The sequence below is a fragment of the Periophthalmus magnuspinnatus genome, chromosome 23 (assembly GCF_009829125.3).
Source record: "Periophthalmus magnuspinnatus isolate fPerMag1 chromosome 23, fPerMag1.2.pri, whole genome shotgun sequence".
Classification (NCBI taxonomy): Eukaryota; Metazoa; Chordata; class Actinopteri; order Gobiiformes; family Gobiidae; genus Periophthalmus; species Periophthalmus magnuspinnatus.
This window is the reverse complement of record NC_047148.1, coordinates 12,859,949-12,882,786: the sequence shown is the minus strand read 5'-3', so window position 1 is coordinate 12,882,786 and position 22,838 is coordinate 12,859,949. Positions and strand designations below refer to the sequence as shown.

General features: G+C 39.7%; 1 protein-coding gene across 1 annotated transcript; it reads right to left on the bottom strand.

Moving 5' to 3' along the window:
• Positions 1-16,299: 16,299 nt before the first annotated feature.
• LOC129457374 (liprin-alpha-2-like) lies at positions 16,300-22,593 on the bottom strand. The gene is made up of 3 exons (XM_055231543.1): positions 22,466-22,593; positions 16,823-17,078; positions 16,300-16,329 (listed from the first exon to the last, which is right to left on the bottom strand). The coding sequence occupies exons 2-3, from the start codon at positions 17,069-17,071 to the stop codon at positions 16,300-16,302; spliced, it is 279 nt and encodes a 92-aa protein (XP_055087518.1). The 5' UTR covers positions 17,072-17,078; positions 22,466-22,593.
• Positions 22,594-22,838: the final 245 nt, after the last annotated feature.

The following is a 22,838-nucleotide window of genomic DNA, read 5'->3' as shown; positions in this document are numbered from 1 at the left end:
ATCCAACTTGGAGAAGATGGTCGCACCGTGGAGGGGCGTAAATGCCGAGTCCAGTAAGGGAAGCGGGTATTTATTCTTTACAGTTATATTGTTCAGACCCCGGTAATCAATGCAAGGCCGCAGGGATTTGTCCTTCTTAGCCACAAAGAAGAACCCCGCTCCCACGGGTGAAGTGGACGGGCGGATGATTCCGGCAGCCAGGGACCCACGGATATAGTCCTCCATTGACTCGCGTTCAGGTTTAGACAGGTTATATAGCCTGCTAGATGGTAGTGGGGCACCCGGCAGGAGGTCAATGGCGCAGTCATATGGGCGGTGGGGCGGTAAAGAGAGGGCCTTGCTCTTGCTAAAAACCTCCCCCAGGTCGTGATATTCAGCAGGCACCGAGGACAGATTGGGGGTGTCTGGGGACGGATCAGCGACAGGAACGGACCTCCCGGCCGGAGGGAGGGCGGACCGAAGGCACTTGGCGTGGCAATCGGGACTCCAGCCCGAAACTCCGCCCCTGGCCCAATCGAAAACAGGGTTGTGGGCGCGTAGCCAGGGGTAACCAAGGACCAGAGGAGAAGCGGAGGAGGACAGGACATGAAACTGACGGTTCTCTTGGTGGTTGCCGGACAGAATCACGGTGACAGGTTCTGTGATGTGAGTGATGTGCCCCAGAAAACGTCCATTGAGCCCCTGGGCATTTAAGGGGCGTTCGAGGGGCTCCAGGTAGACCCCGAGCTGCTCCGCGACTTGGGCATCAATAAAGTCCCTCTCAGCCCCGGAGTCGATAAGGGCGGAAACGCATAAGGTCTCTGTGCGAACGCACAGGGTGGCGCTGAGCCGCAGTCTATTAGAAGAGTCCAGGATGTGTTGCTCGCCCACCAGTACTCCCAGCGCTACTGGTGGGCCCCCCCTTTTGGCCGAACTGGGCAAGTGACCACATAATGTCCGCGCTCACCGCAGTAGAGGCAAGCCCCGGCCAGACGACGCCTCCGTTGACGCTCCTCGGCCGACACAAGGGTCCTGTTGAGTTGCATGGGCTCATCCGGCGGGGGCGGGGCAGCGCGTGGCTCCGGCGGGGCCGGTGACCGGCGTCTCTCTCGGCGACGAGCCCGTAGGCGGTTGTCTATACGGTGAGTGAGGGAGATGAGGGTCCGCAGGTCGGGGGGTTCGTCCCGGGAAACCAATTCATCTTTCAAAGTCTCGTTCAGGCCCCGCACAAACACAGCCCGCAGCGCGCTGTCCGTCCAGTCCAGCTCCGCCGCATGTGTCCAGAATTCAATGGAATAATCCGCTACCGTCCTGGAGCCCTGGCTGAGAGTCAATAACCGGGAGGCAGCATTGTCCTGGTAGTGCGGGTGGTCAAACACCAGCTTAAACGTGGACACAAATTCATTAAAATCCAGGCTATCCACAGACGTCTTCATTAGGCGCGCCTCTGCCCACTGGAGAGCTCTGCCCCGGAGTAATCCACATATATATCGGATCTTGGTGGTTAAGCTGTGCCACCTGCTGGGACAATGTCTGATTTAGCTCCAATAGAGTTCGAATGGATTGTTCGTGCTGACCCAGCACCGCCTCGGGGTGAGAGTGCGTGAGGCGGCGCGTCTGGTCCGGATCTGAGCCTGCTTGGTCCATAGTGGCCAGACCGTTCTGTCGTAACGGTGCGGATAGGACCAAAAGATGCAGACCAGAGCAGTTTTAACAGTGTTTATTTACAGCGGTGAAAATGCAGTCTTTAAACAGGTCACAAGAGCAGGTACAGGAACCGGGGAGCGGGAGACGGGTCAGGCGGGTGCGGTGCAGGTAGAGGCGGGCAGGACAGGACCAGGACGGGGATAGAAGCAGGTGCGGTACCAGGGCAGGCGGATCAGACGAAGACCAGAGCGGGGAGCGGGTGACAAACCAGAGACCAGGACCGGACAGGAGACGAGACGAGCAGGAGACGAGACGAGCAGGAGACGAGACGAGCAGGAGACGAGACGAGCAGGAGACGAGACGAGCAGGAGACAAGACGAGCTGGAAGCGATACCGGGACTGGAACGTGGCGGCAGGAGCTGGGCGAGTAGAGGCAGGAATCTGGAGGGTGCATAAATCCAAATGAGCATTTGCAGGAAAGTACCATATAACAAAGCTTAGCAAGAAACATTCACGTTTTACACGCGGACGGTCTGGCACCGAGTGTAGACTGCCAAGCCTTCTTGTACTCAGCAGCAGGTGGTGGTGATTAGGCTGATGCACCCCAGGTGTGCACGGGAGGAGTCAGGCACTCCACCCAGCTCCAGACACACAGGTAGGGGAGGGGGAGAGAGCACGGGAGGACAGGGAAAACTGACATCATGACAAAATAGTATTTAAAGAATGAATGACAATTCTCAAAGAATAAATGCAGACTGTCATTAGCAAACACAAAACACAGCATGTCTCTTTTATTTGATGGGGTCAAAGCAATTAAATCTAGAAATTGCCATAATACAGTATTTATTTATTTATTATACACTGTATACTGTGTATAATTTGGTCCCAGCATAATCATTCTGTTCTAAGATTTTTGGCAATTTTGTACAATACTGTGCCGTAACATAAATACAAAAATCTTCATTACAGAAATAATGTTGTGAAGAATCTTGAATACAGCAAACACAGTGTGTCCCACTGGGGATCGAAGGCACAGAAACCCATTTGTTTCTTTCTCCACTGACACTTGGGGCTGTGTTAATCTGATAAAGAGTATTATAAAGTCGGCAGCAGTCCACTGACACAAATGACTTTTGATCTATATTCACCCTTTGCTGAAGAGCCAATTCATATTCTGGCAAGAGATGTGTCAAGATAAATGGAGTTCAAAAAGATCACAGCTTCAAAAAGTCTTTGCCAAGATCAACAGATTAGTCAAATGACTGCTAGAAAAGTATTGGCAGATAATGGAAGAAATGGTTGAAGAAAGTGTAGAAACAATACAGAGAATGATGATGATTTATTGCAGGAGCAGGAGACAAGAGTAAAGCTGCAACACAGCTCCATCTGCTGGTCAACAAAAGTGGTTACAAACAGCTTTTTGCAATATGAAAGCAGACATAAATATGTACCCATTAATAGATGTGACTGACTGTGTCCCATGTCATGTAATTGGTTTGCTGTGCTAATGACTGTATCTAAAAATGTACATAAATATACAACAAATTACCAAGATTTGTAATTCATTGAATTTTTTTTGTTTGGAACAGTTATTTGCTATTGCAACAGTCCTATGTTTTCAATATTATGAAACACATGGTTAATGATTCAAAATAACACTGAGAAACTAAGAAGCAGGTTGTGTAGAACCTATGACTGTGCTACTGTGCTACATCATTCATCCACAAGATGGCAGAATTCTACAAAAATACAATGCAGCTAAACTAAGCTCTGCTATTTCAAGGTATAGCTTATTTTAAAACAAGGCACTAGATATACTAGTACAATAATCATTATTAACTGGGGTTAACTGACACATCCCTTCATAACTAAAGAGTCTGTCGTAAGATTGTTACCAATTAATTCTCTGAAGTTGTTGTCTATATGGCTGATTCCAGAGAAACACCTTACGCACATCTATCAAATGAAACTCTAGCACTGTTCTTTGGCCCCCATAATAATGACTACAACCAGTCCAGTCACAACACAACCTTGTTTTGCCCTCTGGGCTCTCACTAGAGGAAATGACCTTTAGCAGTGTGACATTTCACAACTCCTGCCTCTGTGTTGCACACGACAATGTCCTGCAGCCAGCTTAGGTCCAGAAGAAATTTAATTTGGGATAGCATGTTAAGATAATTATTCAAGAGAAAATACGTAGAAACCACTGGAATACAGTGCTCAGCTCAATCTGGTAATAATATTTGTAGTAGTATGCAAATCATATCTATACAGTTTTCTTGAAAAGTAAGAAATATAGCACCAATCTGCTTCTTAGAATTCATGCCTCACTTAAAACTAAATTAAACAGAAAAGACCTGAATTCATTCACAACTATCTCTCTCCAAAGTGGCATTATGTCACAGGGTCAGATCACAATGGCATGTTTTTATTCTCATATCTCCCACCACTGTTTTCAGACATTTCCTTTGAAAAGGACATCAACTCATATTAAATTGATCTGCTCTAAGTGCTGGTGATGGTTGGAAGAGCTGCCTGGTGTCCACAGGGAGTGTAGAGGATAAAAAAGGATATCAGGATGGCATCAGCATGAGAAGAGGAGGACAAATCTCAGGACCCAGACAAAAGCCGTTTGTCACGCAATGTCAACTCCTCCGTAAAAGTAAAGTATTATTTATTGAATTGTCCTGTTTAATTATGTGTTTCTATATTTGAGGAATATTCCATCTAGTATAGTGCCACCAAGGCTACCCCTGGACCATCGCTGGTCATACAACAAAATCAAATTTCATTGAAAACTATGGGCAGTTACAAAGTTGTCCACTTATGTGTCTGTCACCTCCTCTTTATATTACCTCTTTCAGTCTCTCGTTATTGCTTTCTTTCTCTGGAGAATGTCAGGTACTTCAGATCGTCATGTATGCCGTCCCATTTGCCTTTTAAATATCAATGTTGCTTTAGGGCATACACCGAATCAGTGCTCCTAGGTGCTTAACAGGAAGCTCTTACAAAATAGAGCAGTTAGTGTTTCAATTTTGTGTGTCACAAATCATTGCAGAACAATATGGAATCTAATAGCAGCATCACATGTGACTACATCTACAGTATTTGTAGCCTAATGTAATATTTCTTATCTTTGATCAGGGTTCTTTAATGTTAATAGATTCAAGATGTATCTAATTGCAATTGGCAGTAAAATATGTAACCTGTCTTGTGATTACAGAGGTCTAGGATTTATGCTGCATATTATATTTCAAAATCAACACAATTACAAGCAAGCCCTCACTGGTGCCAGGCTTGGATAAATGTAGAGGGCTGTGTCAGGGAGTGTTTGCCCCAATGCCTAACCACTATAACCACTATGATCATTTAGAGAAAAAGCTGTGGCCCTCCATGTTTATATATTTTAAAATCTAACTTAATACAGTCTGTTAGATGTACACTCTATATTAAAGGTTGTCAAAAATCAAAACACAGATGCTAACCAACACAAAAATCAAATCTTAAAACAATTCCATAGGTAGGACAAAAGTGGACCTTTCCTGAAAAGGTTTGTCTGGCCTTGAGTGATTCAACAACACCCCATACCAAGAAACGCTGATTTAACCAACCCAGCTGATGTAGTTGTAGCAATGAGTGACAAAGACAAAGACTTCCCAGTACTCTGAGCTGTGGCCTTGTTTGAAAGAGGAGAGAGATGTGTTCAAACAGAGAGGCTGACATCACCACTGGGCAGGCAGCTCCAGGGAGGACAGCAGAGAGAGGAGCAGGATGTGAGCACGTCCAATCACAAAGGCTGCACTAGTAAGAGCAGGTATCCATCACACTGTGGGGACTAAAATCAGTATGCAACAACATGGAAATGATAGATAAGGGTTAAAATAGGTTACGGTTGGTGTTTATTTGTATTTATTTGGTTAATTGAACAGGCATAGCGCGTATTATTAATCAACATTTCTGCAAACATACCAGAATTTGTTAAAGAGGCTATTTTATATCATGGTAAAATGTTCACCCCAAAAACCCTACGATAAGAGCTGGAAAAGATTAAGGTTAGGCAAGTAGTAGTCAACGCAATGTCCTCAAAAAGCATGGAATCCCAACATCCATGCGTGAGTGTGTGTGAAATGTAGCTGCTGCTGTGACCAGGTCATGCAGCATGGGCGCCCCACGGAGAGCGCTTAATCAAACACAGGAAGGGCAGACCTACAGGAAGTCATTGCTGTAGTGTGATTTTCTTTGATTATGAAGCCTTAGCGGTCATGTCAATATACACCTGATGAAATGTAAGCTCACAGTGCGACGTGCATATATACATTTTATTACTACTATCGCTACTTTTTTTTTTTTTTTGCTCTGGTATCTGTACTTTTACTTAAGTAACAAAACTGAGTACTTCTTCCACCATTGACCAAAATATTGTGAATGTTGTTTTGAAGATGTGCAAAATTAGAAAACTGAGTACTGTATATCGTTTTTAATTTAAAAATGCAGCAAAAAGAGCTAATTACAATGAAAATGGAGAATGTTGTAAGCTTCCAAACAGGTTATAAAGTATTATTTCTAGACTTATGTTTTAAAGACATTTCACATTTACTTATTTACTCAACTAATACATTTAAAGACATCTTTCTGTTGATATTGTTAATATTGTCTGTCTGTATATCGAGATACTCAAATTCTGCTGTATACTTTGTCATACTGTATGTAAAAAATCTGGTAAAGTGAAGTTAGTTTGGTTTTAACACAGCATCTTAGTCCTGGATTGTAAGCTAACACCTTTTTTGGTTCTAGCTTAGCCATTGTCTTATTGTATTAATTCAGTCACATTATTGGTAGATTTTTGTTCTCATTAGTTCAATAAAAATAGGTTTGACAGCACTCATGACTTCACCTCACTGGTTTGTGTGTAAAATGTGTTGTTGAAGTTGAGCCATGATTGCCAAAAGCCAGTCACATCAGCAGCAGAGGACAACGCTGTGATGCTGCTGTGTTCATGCGACAGAGACGAGGCTGGCGGTAAGGTGAAAGGGAGAGGAAAGGCAGAAGAAGAGCAGAGAGGGGCCATTCTGGGTCATATGGCCATTATGTCATGGTTTCATAATTGGTTTGCACATTCTAACTGCACATACAGTACAAACAAAACATATCTAGAACAAAATGAGGCATTTTTCATAGTTTCTCTCCTCAGTCAACTTATGTTATTGTCTTAAAATGAAATTGACAGTGAGTAATGGAACGGCGTTTGTTTGTACATCTCGGCAAACGTATAAATGTGAAAGTGTTTCTTTCTTAACTGAATTCTAAAATATACCTCACTGTATTTGCTTTTGTAAATTTTTGTTTTGTTCTATCAATGGCAAATCTTTCACACCAAGTACCTTCAAAGTAAATATTGTCTTTTTGAGTACCACCAGTTCTACATCAAGTATATAACAGGACTAATCTAGACCTAAACCAGGAAGTGGACTACATCATTTCTACTCTAGTTCTAAATCAATTATCTAAACGAGGACCCTAAATTAAGCAAACCCACATACTGAAGAGCTGCCCAAGTACCACCTGAAGGAACTTATGTACTACCAATAGTACACATACCACAGTTTGAGAAACACTGTTTTATGTGTCAAAAAAGTTGATTCAAGCAATATTCATCCTTCTGCCAGTCATGTCTGTTATAGAAAACACAAGAACAAGATCTTGAATCTAATTTGTTAAAAAATGGAATGACATTACAGTTATAAGTGTCTTTTTTTTTATCTCCTGTTCTTCAGATGTATAAGTATGCCTCGGAGGATCGTACAGCACCTCTCTTTAATTATCCACTTCTCCCTGTTGGCTTTCATCTCCATAGAAACCATTTTCTCCTCACCTTGGCCTTGTCTCTGTGGTAAGCTTTAGGTGCTAGTTGGGCTATGGATCCCAGGGTGAGACAAAGATGGCAATAACAACAAACAAAGAATATCTCTGCTTCAGGATACCAGAATGTAGCCTAATAATAAAGTACTACCGAAAAATAAGGCTACAGTTTCCATTACAACCCAAAGAAACATGTCTGAAACAAGGGTGAGCAAAAGAAATAAATATCACAGTTTTCTAGCTTTGACCACAATTACATTTCTATTACATTTGCAGAACACAAACTACTAAATTAACATAATACCTGGGATGAGATCATGATTTGATTTTTATTGTCTACGCACCCAGCCCTTCTGAAGCCTGTATCACTTTAAATGAAATGTATAGGTTGGCCAGGAAATCTGTATTCATTCAGACCTAGCTCTAAAAAACTGCCTTAGCTTAAAAGGCTATAATTGTTCAGCTGCTTTTCAGGAATCTGTGTTACTTAAATAGAGATAAACAAACAATATGATAATGCCAGATTAATGGAAAGAATAGTATTTATACACATTGACACTAACACTTTTGAAGAGAGGCAGCTTCTCTCTAAATATATTACCACCTTTATTGTTCTGCTCTGAGATGCCCCAACAGACTATGGAGTCATCCTCTCGTTATGTGAGTAAATATGATGCAGAAGAGTCTCTGTCTAGTATTCAAAGCAGACTTGTCCTCTCCTCACATGAGGGGGTGGTTTGCTGTGACCTACTTTCATTTTTGAACTAGAGCTGTCAGTCATGGACATGTGTGTCACCCTCTCTTCTAAATGTAAGATTTAATGTCGTTAGTGCCTCAGCCCTGTCTATTTCCCTTACTTTACCACAAGTTTAGATATAGAGCCATGTCTCTGGAGTGTTACTGAGAAACAGATACTTTTGCATAATATCCAGTTTTACAGCATATTTGTTAGGGCAGAGCGATAAAAATCTTGTCATGGCTTGATCCCTGTTACGATGTTGGTACAATGAGCATTATATTATGATGTGACCCATTCATTTTCTGTTTAATACAGCTGTGCTCAAAGTTATATTTCATCACCCAAGCTGAGATACAAGCTGAGATACACACATATATATATATATATATATATATATATATATATATATATATATATATATATATATATATATATATGTCTATATGTATATATATATATAAAATCTTGCCAGTGTCACTGAAAATACCTTTAGCAGGAAACATGTAGGCCTACAGCTATGCCCGAGGATATGAGTATATTCCTCACAAATGCACATAAGCCAAAATGTGCTTATTCATTCCTCATTAAAGACACAGTTTGTTAAGTTTGTTTAGTTTTGTAATGATTTAGCCTAATGGGTCTGTCGATGATGTGATGTCTAAATATAGTGCATGCATGTCAGACAGAGAGAAATGTGTCATAGCAACAGCCTGATACTCAGACATGTTCACTGACAGGCGCACAAACACAATTAGTCATTTAGACAGCTCCCCCCAAATCCTCTTTATTTTGTTCCATTTGTAAATGATTACTGCAGAATCTCTTACATTTACCTCAGAACACTACATAACCAAGGGGACGTTTTCTTGATATGTGTACTCAATGCAAACACATGACCTGACATCTAGAATACACAAAAATAATTGGGTTGAATGTCTGGGTCAATTCAGGGGCCTTTGCACTGCTAGTGTCTCTAAATCGCCGTAGTATGTCAATGTTTAACGTGACTTATGAACAAGCATGAGTATCTTGGTCATCAAAATGCTAATTATAGTTACATTAGTCATTTAGCAGCGTGTTGCTGCCAAGGGGAGCAGATTCATTTATATTCATAATAGATAAACAGTGATACTTATAAGGCTTTGTAGTGTCTTGAAATCATAGTAGCCTGAGGCTCGTGTCCTATTTAAAGAAGTAAACCTGTGATGCTCACATGCTGCTGCAGCGACTGTCACAGACTCAGAGACAGGAGTCCCACTCAAACACCTCATTGATGCATCCACTGACGTCAGATTCTGAGTAATCCACCCCGCTCTCTGTGAATGATTTCACTTTCTGCAAGAAGGCAGAACAAACGCTAGAGTCTGCAGAGAGTTGCACAAAGTCTACACAGTGACTGAGTCTTCTGGGATTTTCACAAAGAGGTAAAAAGAAATTCATTCACCACGAACATAAGGGATAATATAGCCTTTGATAAAGTGCTCACTATCTTTAATTTATCTGCTAACACAGCAATCCAGAAATGTTGAAAACTCAAATTCTATCAAATGTTTAAATACTGTAGTGTAATCAGTAATAGCATTTGAGTAGGAAAATCATGTGCAACAACTCAATACTACAACTCAACAACCACAGCTCAAAAGACAAAGACTGACTCTTTTCTTACAAAGTATGGCTGTCAAAAGTTGACAGATCTGATACTAATTATAATAGTACTGAAACTATATACTGTAGATAAATAATATTTGTATCAATGCTGAAAAAATAGCAAACATTGACCTTTCCAGAAAAGTTTTAAAATTAATTTGATCTTCATATGAACCACATGATTACATTAAAGAAAGTACTAGTATATGGAAAATAACATTTCAAGAGAGATTTTTTTTTATTATCATTGTGGTATTGAGGCCTATTTTTTGTCTCAAAATCAGGTTTGAAATTTTACTATTGTAGTAAACCGCTAGAAAGCATGATTCTCAATTGAAAAAAAAATCACCATGGAGTAAAAAGACCAAAAGAAGAAATAACACAAGTGTAATTGTCATATATTGTTAATTACCGGTGATGATCTACGTCTTTTGAGTAGATACTGATGCTGTATGTTGAGTTGTGGGCAGAGGAAGGGGGAGGATGGCTACACTCCCTGCGCTCTCAAGCTCACAGCTGTGGGAGAAGAGGGAGTGCTTGTCCTGTCTTACAAACGCACACTATCATTACAGAGCAGCACAAAGCCACACAATGCTGTTAACAAATCCAGCGCGGCTAACTAACACTTAACACGTAAATGAAGTGGTGCCACCTGCAGACCACAGTCTCACTGGCTCAATAACATCACTCTGTTCTGACTTGGACATGTGCTTATTACAGTTCAAAGGGCTTATTTTCATATATTAAGGTTTATTTTAAGGCACTGGTTTATTGGGCTCTTTATAGGCTTCTTTTAAAAGTCTAATTACATTTGGTCTTGTCAGTTTTACACAAAATAATCTACTTTCTATTTATTTATATTTAGTATGATTTCATTGATAAAGTTGTATTCAGAAGCAATGTCCAGAGGATGTCACGATATACATGTTTTGCGTTTCATTCAGTGTCCTCATAGGTGACCGTTCCTGTGGTCCTGTATGTGACCGTTTTTTATAAAATCCAACCTTCAGAATATTCAAGTTTATGTGACATTTATAGAGGTACAGTTTATTGAAGTATAAATAGACTAGAATAGAATTGCTTCCTTTTGCTTCTAAAATGATCACTTTTTATTTAATTAACATTGTATTGTGTCCTGTATAATCACCGTTTAACCAAATAAACTTGATATCCCCAATTATATCGTAAATTATGGTGATTACAGTAGAAATGATATATTCCTCGAGAGTATAAAATAGATTCAAAAACATTCAGTTACATCATGGGTATATGATTAAAAACTAATTGTTACTATCCATCAAATGTTTTAATTAAGGACTTTTTATTTATTATTTAACTGAACATATTGAAGTCACGTTGCCATGGCTGCAATAATACAAAAAATGGCTTTCCCACTTTTCACCAAACCTGCATGTGACGTATGGTTGTGCATCATGCCTCAGTCACATCAGTAAAGAAGAACACCTCCTGCAGGGAATCATGGGAATATGGCATCTACACTCAGACAGGCTGGAGAATGCTTTTTATGTGGTGTCCCAAAGAGAGCCATTATATTTGTCCTTCAGAATTTAACCTTCATTTTGACATTGTCACAGTCAAAGAAGAAAACTCATTCATGTTGTTCAGTGCCATAAATTGCTATAAAGCCGTACTAGAATCCTGCACACGCACATGCAGTCCTTTTGGGCTTTAAGGTGCTTTGCACTTGGGCTTTGTAATTATGTTTAATTTACGGTTGTAGATGAATAATAGTTTACTCAACTTAGTAAGCTTCGGCTGACAGAAATATAAATGATTTAAAATGACAAAATATAGTACAGGAAGGGAGTAAGATGTCAAGATTACTCAGTCAATAAGCCAATAAATAGAATCTTAAGAACAAAAAAGTGAGGATTTTAGATATCTTATTTACTATTTGAGTAAACTAGATCTGACAAGACATTAGCATATAAATTCTAATTTCGCCACAGTTTTTGGAGTTAAACCAGGCTTACACAAGCCTATCAACAAATCCTTCTGTACAATCCAGAAAATCTTGTTAAATACAAGACTGGAATGTTTGGTGTCTGTAGGTGCTACATTTAGAGGTGATCCTTATGTCCTCTAGTGTCCCTATTTTGACCTATGAAACTGTGAGAAGCACCTCTTCACTGTTGCCATGGTAACATACCTAATCAGGAAATGCTTAAATGTTTGGCTACAGGAAGATGCATCCTGGCGCTACCGACCCCCTTCACACCAGACCTAAATTCCATTGTAAGATTTATGGATGCACACAGTTGAAACTTCAGATTAGACTTTTCTGAAAAGATCCACAAAGTTTCTACAAGAAAGGAACAACTGACAATGTTTTTAGGAAAGAAAGGAGCCACTGACTGAAGTTAAGTCAGATAAACAAATATAAACAAATATCATCAATATTGTCACAATGCACATGTGAGTGGAAATTCACAGAACTCCCCTCATTCTCCAAAACCCCCAGTTAACTTTAGCCAAGTCAGCACTTATGACTTCACCTCATTGGTTTAGTCGTCCCGCTCAAATTAACTACTCACTTACTCAAATAAGTGGGTGGTTTCAACAGGAAATACACTGGACATCTACTGACCAGACCCCAAGAGTTCAGCTCAGACCTTTGACCAGAGACCACAGAGAGACAGAGCATCATCTTATCTTAGCTGATCTGACCGAAAGTGTCCACATTTTCCAAATTTAATTTTGACACATCTTTCTAGTTGATAATCTTCTTGATTAAATTAGATGTAGCCTTATTCTGTGGCTGTGCTTCTGAGACCTTGTGGATATCAACCAAAAGACCATCCTTTCCTACTCAACACTGGAAGAGAGCCTCAAACATGGACTAGAGCGCTGACCTGGGTCTAAGCCATGCAGCTTGACCTCCAGAATCAATCTTCTGAAAGCTTCAGAACAACTGCATGAACTGAGGCGCCTGCACCTATTCCTGCTACAAACATCCAGCTCCCAGTATAACTGTTGGGTAGTTTATCTAATCTTTAATCTTTAGACCCCAGCCTAGAGAGTTATATTTCATATTCAAATGCTGTCTGTTTAACTAGGTCAATAAATATTCATAAACCACAAATTATTTTGGTGAAAAGTGATGCTATGTCCAAAGATAGGTCAGTGATATGGCACAAGAATTTACGAATCTTCAGAGCATTGTTTAATGAATAATTAATGAATGAATGAATTTACATAATTGATTATACTGGATTGGTAATGTTTGTCTATTTTTGTTGAGTGGTGCCCTAAACTCTTCTTCTAGCCAAAGCCAAACCCTCACAAAGGCCTCGTGAGTCCTGCTTCAACTTATAGCTAAACTTAATACAGTTCTTTGTATCACCCTTTAATCACACCATGCAGTCCCTATGAGAGAAAAATGCATTTTGAGAAAACGCTTGTTGAAGTTACAACGTCCCGTATATATTTATGGATGTAAGATGACAAAATAAAAAAATAAAACAAATAACATAAAACCATGATGTGTCTTCTCGCTATAATTGTAACGTTTGTAAAATTTGATATTGTGACATTCTTAGGAGTAAATATAACATGGAGATATAATGTCAATGAAAGCCTGCATCATGTATACAGTAATATGAGCAGCTCTATACAGTGGCCATTGTAGAAGGTTTTCTGGGGTTGACCAAAGCCAGTGACATCATGCTCTATTTCTGCCTCTGGAGTAGATCATTGAGAAGCTAAAAGGTATCCATTAACAGAGACCAGTTGGTTCATCATTGTCCTGATATAGACGTCAGTTAGTGATGATGTCATAGCCTGTGTAATTGCACTAAACTCAATTGGGTATTTTCTTATTAACCTATTCAGATTGGATTAAAGCGTTACGATCAAAAGCTGTATGATAGAAGGCAAAGATCAGTAGTGCTTCTTACCTCATTTCACCTGTCTGCTAACACTTTGAGAATAGAAACACATTTTCCATATCTGTGAAACTTCTCCAATACCAACACAGTATGTGCTTGTTAGTACATAACAATGCAACTTTTAAGTGTAATTAAAATACATGAAAAACAGACTAAAAGTATAAAAAATGTGTAGTATATGGCCTTAAGCACCTCACACAAGAAGTACCAGACATTTAATCCAGTAGGGCAGAAGCAGGCTGAATAAGGAAGCGAAGACGGGCTGTGGACTGAGATTTGAGGATTTTCTGCATTTTTGCCACAGGGGTTGAGTCATGCCCACATAAGTGATGCAAAATCTCCAACCCTTTCCCCTCCCTTAAAAATCCATATGCAGCAGGGGATGACTTTTTAAAAATACATGAAAAAATGTGGGATAAATAACTAAATGTATGCAAAGGGGAAATAACTCTCTACACTTGCCATGGTCTTAATGTACACGGTGTACATAAAGTCTCTTTACAATAAAAAAGGCAATTGATAAGATATATTAATCAGACTTGTTCTATTGTACTCAGTGGCTTCCAAAGTTTTTGACCTCATTTAATACACCTCTCTATAAGTCACACATCAAGACGGTATCCGATTTCTTGCCTTACCAATATTTGCAATCGCATCTGTTATCTTTTGCTTTAGTTCAGTAATGACCTGTATCTTTGGTCAATACATGATATCTTTAACACAGCCCCATAAGAAAGAAATCCAGAGGAATCCATCCGTTCCAACATTCAAGAAAATGTTTGATTGATTAACTCATAAAGAAACTTTATGGACATCCTCTACTAGTATGTCAAACTGAATTTACTATGTAACAGATAAAAAAGGTTAAAGTGTGAACATATTTTTGTCTTCTTTATTATTATGAGTGTAATCTTTATTATTAGGCTGCATACGTTACTTAATAACCTAAGTAACAGTAGATAATGAGAAGAGCCCAGTGTGAAAAATGCGACTGCCAGGCCCATCTCTGTCTCCTTGTTAGAGTGATCTAAAGTTCCCACAACTTCCTGACTTTACAGCACTCGGGTGCCCTACTGTGCTGTTCATTAGAGACATAATTACATCTGCGCAAGATTCACTCGCTACTCGTCTACTCACCTTAGCTGTCTCCACATAACCACTGCTCTTTACTAGACTCTTTCCAAAGACCAATTCCCTGTTTGAAAATGGCCAATTTACTAAACAGTCAAAGACACAAACTCCAGACATGATGGGAATTAAAAAAATTAAGAAAGGTGAATATTATATTCACTTAAATCATGTGGTCCCAAAGGCTAATTCACAGGCATTCAGAGTAGTACACGAAACTACACAGAGAACAAAGGGACAGACAAATAAAACACAATGCTGCTGGTCACTAAAAAATAGCTTTGAGTTGTTTTCATATTACATCAGTAGCATTCATAATAAATACTATGAGAATGAATTATCTAAAAATATGACTGATTAAAAAAGTTGAAGGCTAAGTGCATCTTTGCAATTAGAGTCGATTTGTGTGAGGTTTGGGGTGGAGAAAAGTGATGGGCCCGAGTGAGGGACAGTTCTTACTTTGCAGTGTCAGATAAGCTTGCTTCCTCCTCTATTCCTCCTCATTGACACACAAACTGGCCTGTAGCCTGCAGTTAGTGTGAACTGGAGCACAGACAATAATGGTAATGATGGAGAATCATGTGCTGCTCTGGTGCAGAGGACCAGCTGACTGGATGACTGCTCCTGGAGCCCACAGGCTGCCTTTTCTTCACACAGCAGAGACATTGTGAGAATGCTCAGGCAATATTCAACACTGACTGACTTATCCCTGACACGCTCTTTGTTTCTATCTCTATATTCGTATATATTCTGCTGCAAGTATGTGTTAAAATAACTGCTGTGTTAGTTTGACCATTTGATGTTTCAATTTCATTGTCTATAATTTAAAAAAGAGAAATTATCCCAATTCCTCACATAATATGCTATGTAAATATACATACAGTACATTTCTGTATGTATATTTATACAGCTTCTCAGCACTCAAAGCACTTTGTAACATGGCTCCACTCACCCATTTATTTAAATAAAAGAAAAGCTAAATTGTTCCTAAAATGCTAATTTAACCGAAAGGTTTATATGATCAACAAGCCTCTTGCTGTCATTTAAACATTTTCTCATTAAACACAGTACCATTCTAAGTCAATTTTAGCCTTCTGCAACACACAGCACAGTGCATACCCAAAATACCATCAAATGCTGCCAATGAAGATGTTCAGATAATACATACTATTATCTAGTTTATACTAGTATATAGTTGTTCATTTAGCAGCGGACCTGTGACATTTCACTGTTGTGTTTATGGCTGCCACTGTTATAAAGCAATCTAAAACTATCAAAATGAAAAAAAAATTGAAAAAAATACAGATTTGATGATTAGTAGCAGAGCTTGATTAAAGTTTCAATGTGAGATCACACCATGGCTAATAGAACAGTGTGTCGCCTACAAAGTCTTTAGTCTCCACAGCAAACCTCCAGAGTCTTCTGGAAACAGAGCATGTGATTAGAATTACTGACACACTTTCACAAAGTGCTAATCTCCACTTACTGTAGAAATTACACCGCAGAAGGCTTCTATTATCCACACACGGTTTCATTTGTATATCTCACTTTATTATCTGTATTACTTAAAACAACTAAACAATGCTATAGAGTTAAATACAGAATGCATTCACTTTAGTGTTCACCTACAACTTTAAGTAGTGCTCCATATACAGCTCCTATGATGTGACATAACACGCAATTCTATGTACACTTTGTATACAAGAAAAAACTAAAACTAAAAACTAAAATGTCCTGAATGTTATGTGAACAATGTGATCTCATTAACAGACTAATTAAATAATGTATGACACTTTGTTGTTAATCATTCTTCATGTAGTAAGTTGCTAGATGTCATAAAGCTCAGGAGCAGCGCACAAAAGCAGTCACACCTCGATAGTAATTTCATCATTTCTTGCTATGGCAGGTGTGTTACCTGTGGCAGGGCCGAGCTGAGCTGGCGCTGTAGGGAGTCCCTGTCGTACATGACGTCCTGCAGGTGCTGCTGAGCAAGTCCCAGACTCTCCTGTGTCTCTCTCAGAGTGTCCAGCAGCCGGTCCCTCTCGTCCAGCATGTTGACCATCAGCTGCTCAAAGTGAGAGTCCGGGTCGGATGCACTGCTCTGGGAGCCGCGCTGGCTCAGGGCAGTGTCCTCACTGATGGTGGGCATCACCTCACACATCATCTTGGCTCTGAAAGGGAGGAAACAAAGCAAGTCAAACGTATGTCTTTAGAACATGGCAAGCAGCTCTATTGGCAATTTATACATGCAAGACTAAACTTGCAAACAACACTTCAAATATGAATTGTTCATTATAAGCATTTGTATCATTGTAGTTGTCCTTCTTCTAAAACTGAATCAGCTATGCGAGATGAGTCCTTGGCCAAATGCTTCCCACTGCCTTTGCTTCAGTATGATAATGCTATCACTTTCAGCTTTTACCAATGGTCAACAACTGTAGAATATGTTATTGAAATATCAAGTGTGGTATAGAATAAAAAAAAAACATATGAATCAGTATGTATATCAATATAATGAGCTAACTCATGTGCTGTGACAATAGCATTATTATTGTTTGCATTACAGTGAATGCTGGTGACGGAGCTAATGACCGTCGCGGCTGCTGCATTACCCAGCATTTCAAAGCTGCAGAGACGTCTTGGAGGCTGGCCGTTTTGCCCTAGATTTCACGCTTGTGCTGGTTAATGGGCCGGCCCAGATTCAGTTGCATAATACACCGTATTTATACTATACATAGAGGTTATGTGGAGCCATACTACCTAGTCTCCTGAGTAGAGTAGTGAAAGTCTCTGGAGTGAGAGTCATCCAAACCACTGTCACTGAGCTTGAGGCTTGGACAACAATCACTACACACTAATTGCCAAAATACACAACAAGTGATCACTGTAACATGATAAACATGAGCATTGAGGATGAGTATGTATAATGAGAGGGAAAAATTCTTAATCCTTGACGTTAAGAAGCATAATCAAGGTACAAAAACACTAACATTAAAATGAAAAAGGCTAAGTGAATAAAGAAATTTCATGGCACTATAATAACCATTGATGTTGGAAAATCAGCTCCTTACAAAGAGGTGAATGTGGATATTAAAATATTTGAGCCTGTACATAGACATTCCCCACAGACAGACTCGGTGGTATAATGGCAGTTCTGTGAGTCATAGCGTGCACTGGCGGTGCTCTGGGGTCTTCCATATCGTGCCCAGGCATTTGGCCAGACTCCCCCCGTTCAGCATTCAGCCACCATCCGCTGCCATTTAGACCTGAGAGACCGGGCCGGCAGCCTGCAGCCTGGATCAACACATGCTTATGTCACAAGACTGTGTTAGCCTGGAGAAAAGGCTTATCCACAGAATCGAGGATCAGGGAAGCATTCTAACAAGGAACTGGCTGTTTGACCTCACTAGCTCAATACTTGTGAGGATCTGTACAAAGGAAAGCTCGCAGGATAAAAACTATAGCTCAAAAACATGCCTTTTTTCAGTTTAAGGGAAACCAAAAGGTACCATGTAATTACAACGGTGTACCATGCCAAAGACTGATAGATCAACCAAAAAAGCAAAATAATGCTTTTATGTAACATGACTAGGCCTGTCACAATAATGACAACAATGACAGTAGCGACTTATCATTCAGTGTAATATAAATGGAAGGTCTTTTTTGGAGGTCTATGTTTTCTTTTTATTTGTAGTTTTTTGTTTTGTAATGGTTATTTTTTTCAGCAGTATGATAAGATGTGAATAATTAACTAAAATTACACAAATTACTACTAAGCTAATTACATTCTGCTATTCATTTATACTGCTCAACAATATTTAACAATACTGTACAATTAGAATACTTTTTTGGAAATAATTCTGCTTTATGGTTTCATTTGAATATTATTGTTAATCGTATGTATCGACTTCAGCAATATATTGCACAAAATTTGTTCTCATGACAGGCCTAAACATCACAGCAATAAAAGGAACTCCATAAAATGAATTTGTGCACAATAATGAAAATGTTCTGTCAAAACAAATCCAGTATCAGTCTGAATAAAAATACTATTTCCCAAACAACAGAATGTAGTGCAGCTGGTTGTGATGTTAAATGTGAAGATGAAATTATGCAGGACTAACCAGTGCAGGAGATGCTCACTTAAACAGAGGGCCACAGATGCAGACAAGCAGGGATCATTGGGCTTTTCTTCCCACGCCATATGCCAATCAATAAATTATTCAGCCAAAGAAGTGAAAATGTCCTTAATCAGTGCACAAAATCCTGCTTTTTTCTGCCTCATAGATTTATTCACAGACACTTGACTCTTACTGTAATCGAGCTGCATGGACTGAATAGTGATTATAAATACCTTAACATTTTCCCAGTTCAATACTTAAATAAGGGTTATCGTCACCAACTTTTTTGTTCTTTAGGTCATTTGATCAGTAAGAAAGCCCCAAAACTGTGTTTCAATAAATGAGAATAAATATGACAAGAAATACCTTTGTCATACTAATCTCATGATGAAGTTACTTTAAGTACACTTTAGGGCTGCACAGTATCAGAAATTATAGCAACATGACTGTTATTTACTGTGATAACAGTATAATATTTGAATATACTATTTTACAAAATTATTTCACTTACAATAAATCAAATATGTACATGGTTTAATGTATTTGTCCAACGTAAAAACTAAAACTCAAAAACTTGACAGAGAAAAAACCAAGACTAAATCAAGACATGATACGAAATAACTACATCACAGATCCATATTTCCGCGATCACCTGCTTTAATTTTAAAAACAGTAACTTTCTTTGAGCAATATATTTGATTTTAATATATTTGTTTGAGATATTGATTATTGCACCAGCCAAGATTGAGATATTGATGCTTGCGAGATATTATGCCTCCCTAATCGTAACATGAATCACTCATCTCTCATGTCATTAGCAAAAAGAGATAAGAACCAGCCAACCAAACAAAACCTCAGCACACACTTGAGCAGTTTGTGGCATACGTGTGGGGCACATTCAGCACTATTCTCCACCTGGAAACATCAAAAACCTGCAGCGCCAGAAAAGTGTGGAGCAGGCAGAGCACTGAGTACAACACTGTGCCTTTGGAGATAAGCTGTGCTTGTTGAGTGGCCTTTAAACACACAGAACACGTTTAATGGCATGTTTAAAGCTTTTGTTATAACAAGCATGAGATTTGTAACTCATTTGGTGCCTAGATTAAATGAAAAGCTCATTATGAATCTACTGTTTTATATAAGCGCTCCACCATTATTGCTGCCCATAGAATGCCACACTACACATTAACATAGCAATAACGTAGGTTGGCAGAACAACATGTGTAAGGATGTAGATAGCTTTAATGCTTGTAATACAAGAAGAACAGAGTAATGGCCCAGGTAGCTGACTATACAGCCTTTTAAATAATGTCTCGGGTTGATGTCTTGACATGTAGCTGAGTGCATCTACAGACTACACTTAAATCATAATGGAAACAACAGCTCTTTGCACACTAGGACTTACATCAAACTGACAGGTGGTAAAGAATGACACTGTTTTTTTCTGAATGAAGCAGACCAGATGGAATAATGTACTGCTACAAATCCTATTCATATGGCTGCCTGTCCAACAAACTTCTGATAACCAATAAATGGCCTGTGCCAAGCAAAAAAATAATAGGGTTGAATACATTCCATTATGCCACTTTATGGTAGTTCTGGTGTCCTAACAGATCCCAGCTTCCCAACTGTCCGTCTTTATTTCACAACTCCAGCCTTCTGCACTGTGAGAAGTCCTAATATGAATTTCATATGGAGTATAGTAACTGAATAAATAGTATAGTTCAGTCAGTGTTAAATGTGCACTGTGTAACTTTTCAGGAGCAGGGTCTGTCACCTGCCGTTATTGTTATTGCTTTGTCTGGAACGTTCCACAATGTGGCATTAAACTTATCTATCTTGCAATCACAAGTGTTTTTGTTACTAAAAATACCTTTTAAAAAAACATGCATTATTACAGTGAGTAATCTCGCCTCTCTACAGATCTGACCTGTAACTTGGTCTACTGGCATCACCTGCTAGTCTTGATGGAGATAATGGAGATAATGGCAGAATATTTCAACAAAGTAAAAGGCATGTAGGTGATTGACCCACAAAAGTTACACTGTGCACCTTTAAAAAATTTTCTCAAACATGTAGGGGTTTATCATAGTAGTAGGTTTGCTCCTTTCATTGATACAGTTACAAGAAGAAACCAAGAATGAATCATGGACTGAATGGAAGGTCTGGAGTACGGTTTTCTCGAGCCAGCGTCCATTAGTGCTCCAGAAAGCTCCTGTTCATAATGTGTGTGTGAGTGCATTTATCTGGTGCTGCTGTGAGCATCTGTGGCAGCAGAGAAAGGAGGGGCCAGGCATGATGTGAGCCAGTGTGTGGTCATCGGCTGTGAGTTCATCTGAAAATAAGTCTGTGTATGTGCACATGAAAGAACCCGCTTTAACATCAGCCTCAGTCCCCCACAGCAAGGTCACAAGAACCATCGATCGATAGGGATTGATTAAGAGCATTGAACAAAATGCAATGAAGCGGAACAAATCCAAATTCTGTTCAGGATCATTGCAATACAATAATATGTTAAATTATATAATACATTAACATAATCATTTTTAAGGCCACGGTGTAAAAATGTATTCATCTAAACTATTACACTGAACTGAAGTGCTGCTACAGGTAGCACTTCTTCTCTAAAGGTACCTCTGCATCATCACACTACCATCTCTGCAGGAAAGATTATCTTACTGTCAATTTTAATTTATCTCCATAATAAAATAATTTCTTCCCCAAGAGCCATTAACCTCTCTTGCAAGCCAACGTCTCAATTAGCCTTTCATTTTGTCCATCTTATATCCCTGTAATTCAGCCTTTATAACAGCAGATGGATCGCACTGACCGGGCGACTGTCACACTGTCTCCCCGGATACATCTGCATAACTGCCTGTAATAATATTGTTTATAGAAGGGGCAACTGGTTTTCACCCATGACAACTCCTCATTTTAACGCTATTAGCCACACATACACCCACAGTGGAAAGGCAGAGGTGGTCGGTCTGACTGCTGCGGTGTCTTGAACGCACACCAGTCTCCAGCGCGTTCCTCTTAAATGATAATTGAGGAGAATCCTTGGCTATTGTCTCAAGTGCATTACATCATGCCATGCCTCTCTAGTCCGTCTGCATCCCACCCCCTTTGATTTCACTATGACAGCCGCTGGATTTTTTTTTTTATTTATTTATTTTTTTTCATTTTGTGTGCACAATACTACAATACCAACCAAATGAAGCCGGGTTTTTTTTCTTTCTTTCTTTTTTTTTTTTTTTTTTTTTAACGTGCGTCCACTTCAATTAGCAACAACCCCACCAAGCTAACTCCAGCGTCTGGTTCAAGGGTTGAGGATGTGAAGAGGGCACGGGGTAAAAATTCACCTTGAGCCTAAAGGCATAAGGGCAATGTAGGTCATTTCGATACCGGAGGAGGCAACAGTGTGTTTGCATACTCACTAGCTATTCCTTCAGTCGTGGCTCTGGCAGCGGATCAATGACAACTGCAGTGTCTGTACGAGCTATACCATCAAGCGAACAATCCTAGGAGGTCTCAGTGCAAAGGAGCAGCGACGCCGAGAATCCGATCCGAGAGCAGCGGCCAATCCAAACCGCTGGCATGGTCAAAAAAGACAGAAAAAAAAACAAAACAATGTACGCTAAATTAGCCGCGTCGAGTCAATGACATTGGATTTCCGGGGCTACACGCGCACGCACGTACACACACACACCGGGTAAAATATTATAGCATGTTCCAAATTGTGCTGTGATAAGCGGAGCTGGTAAAGACCATTGTACGAGATGACGGAGGGGGGGCGTGTGGACTCTTAAA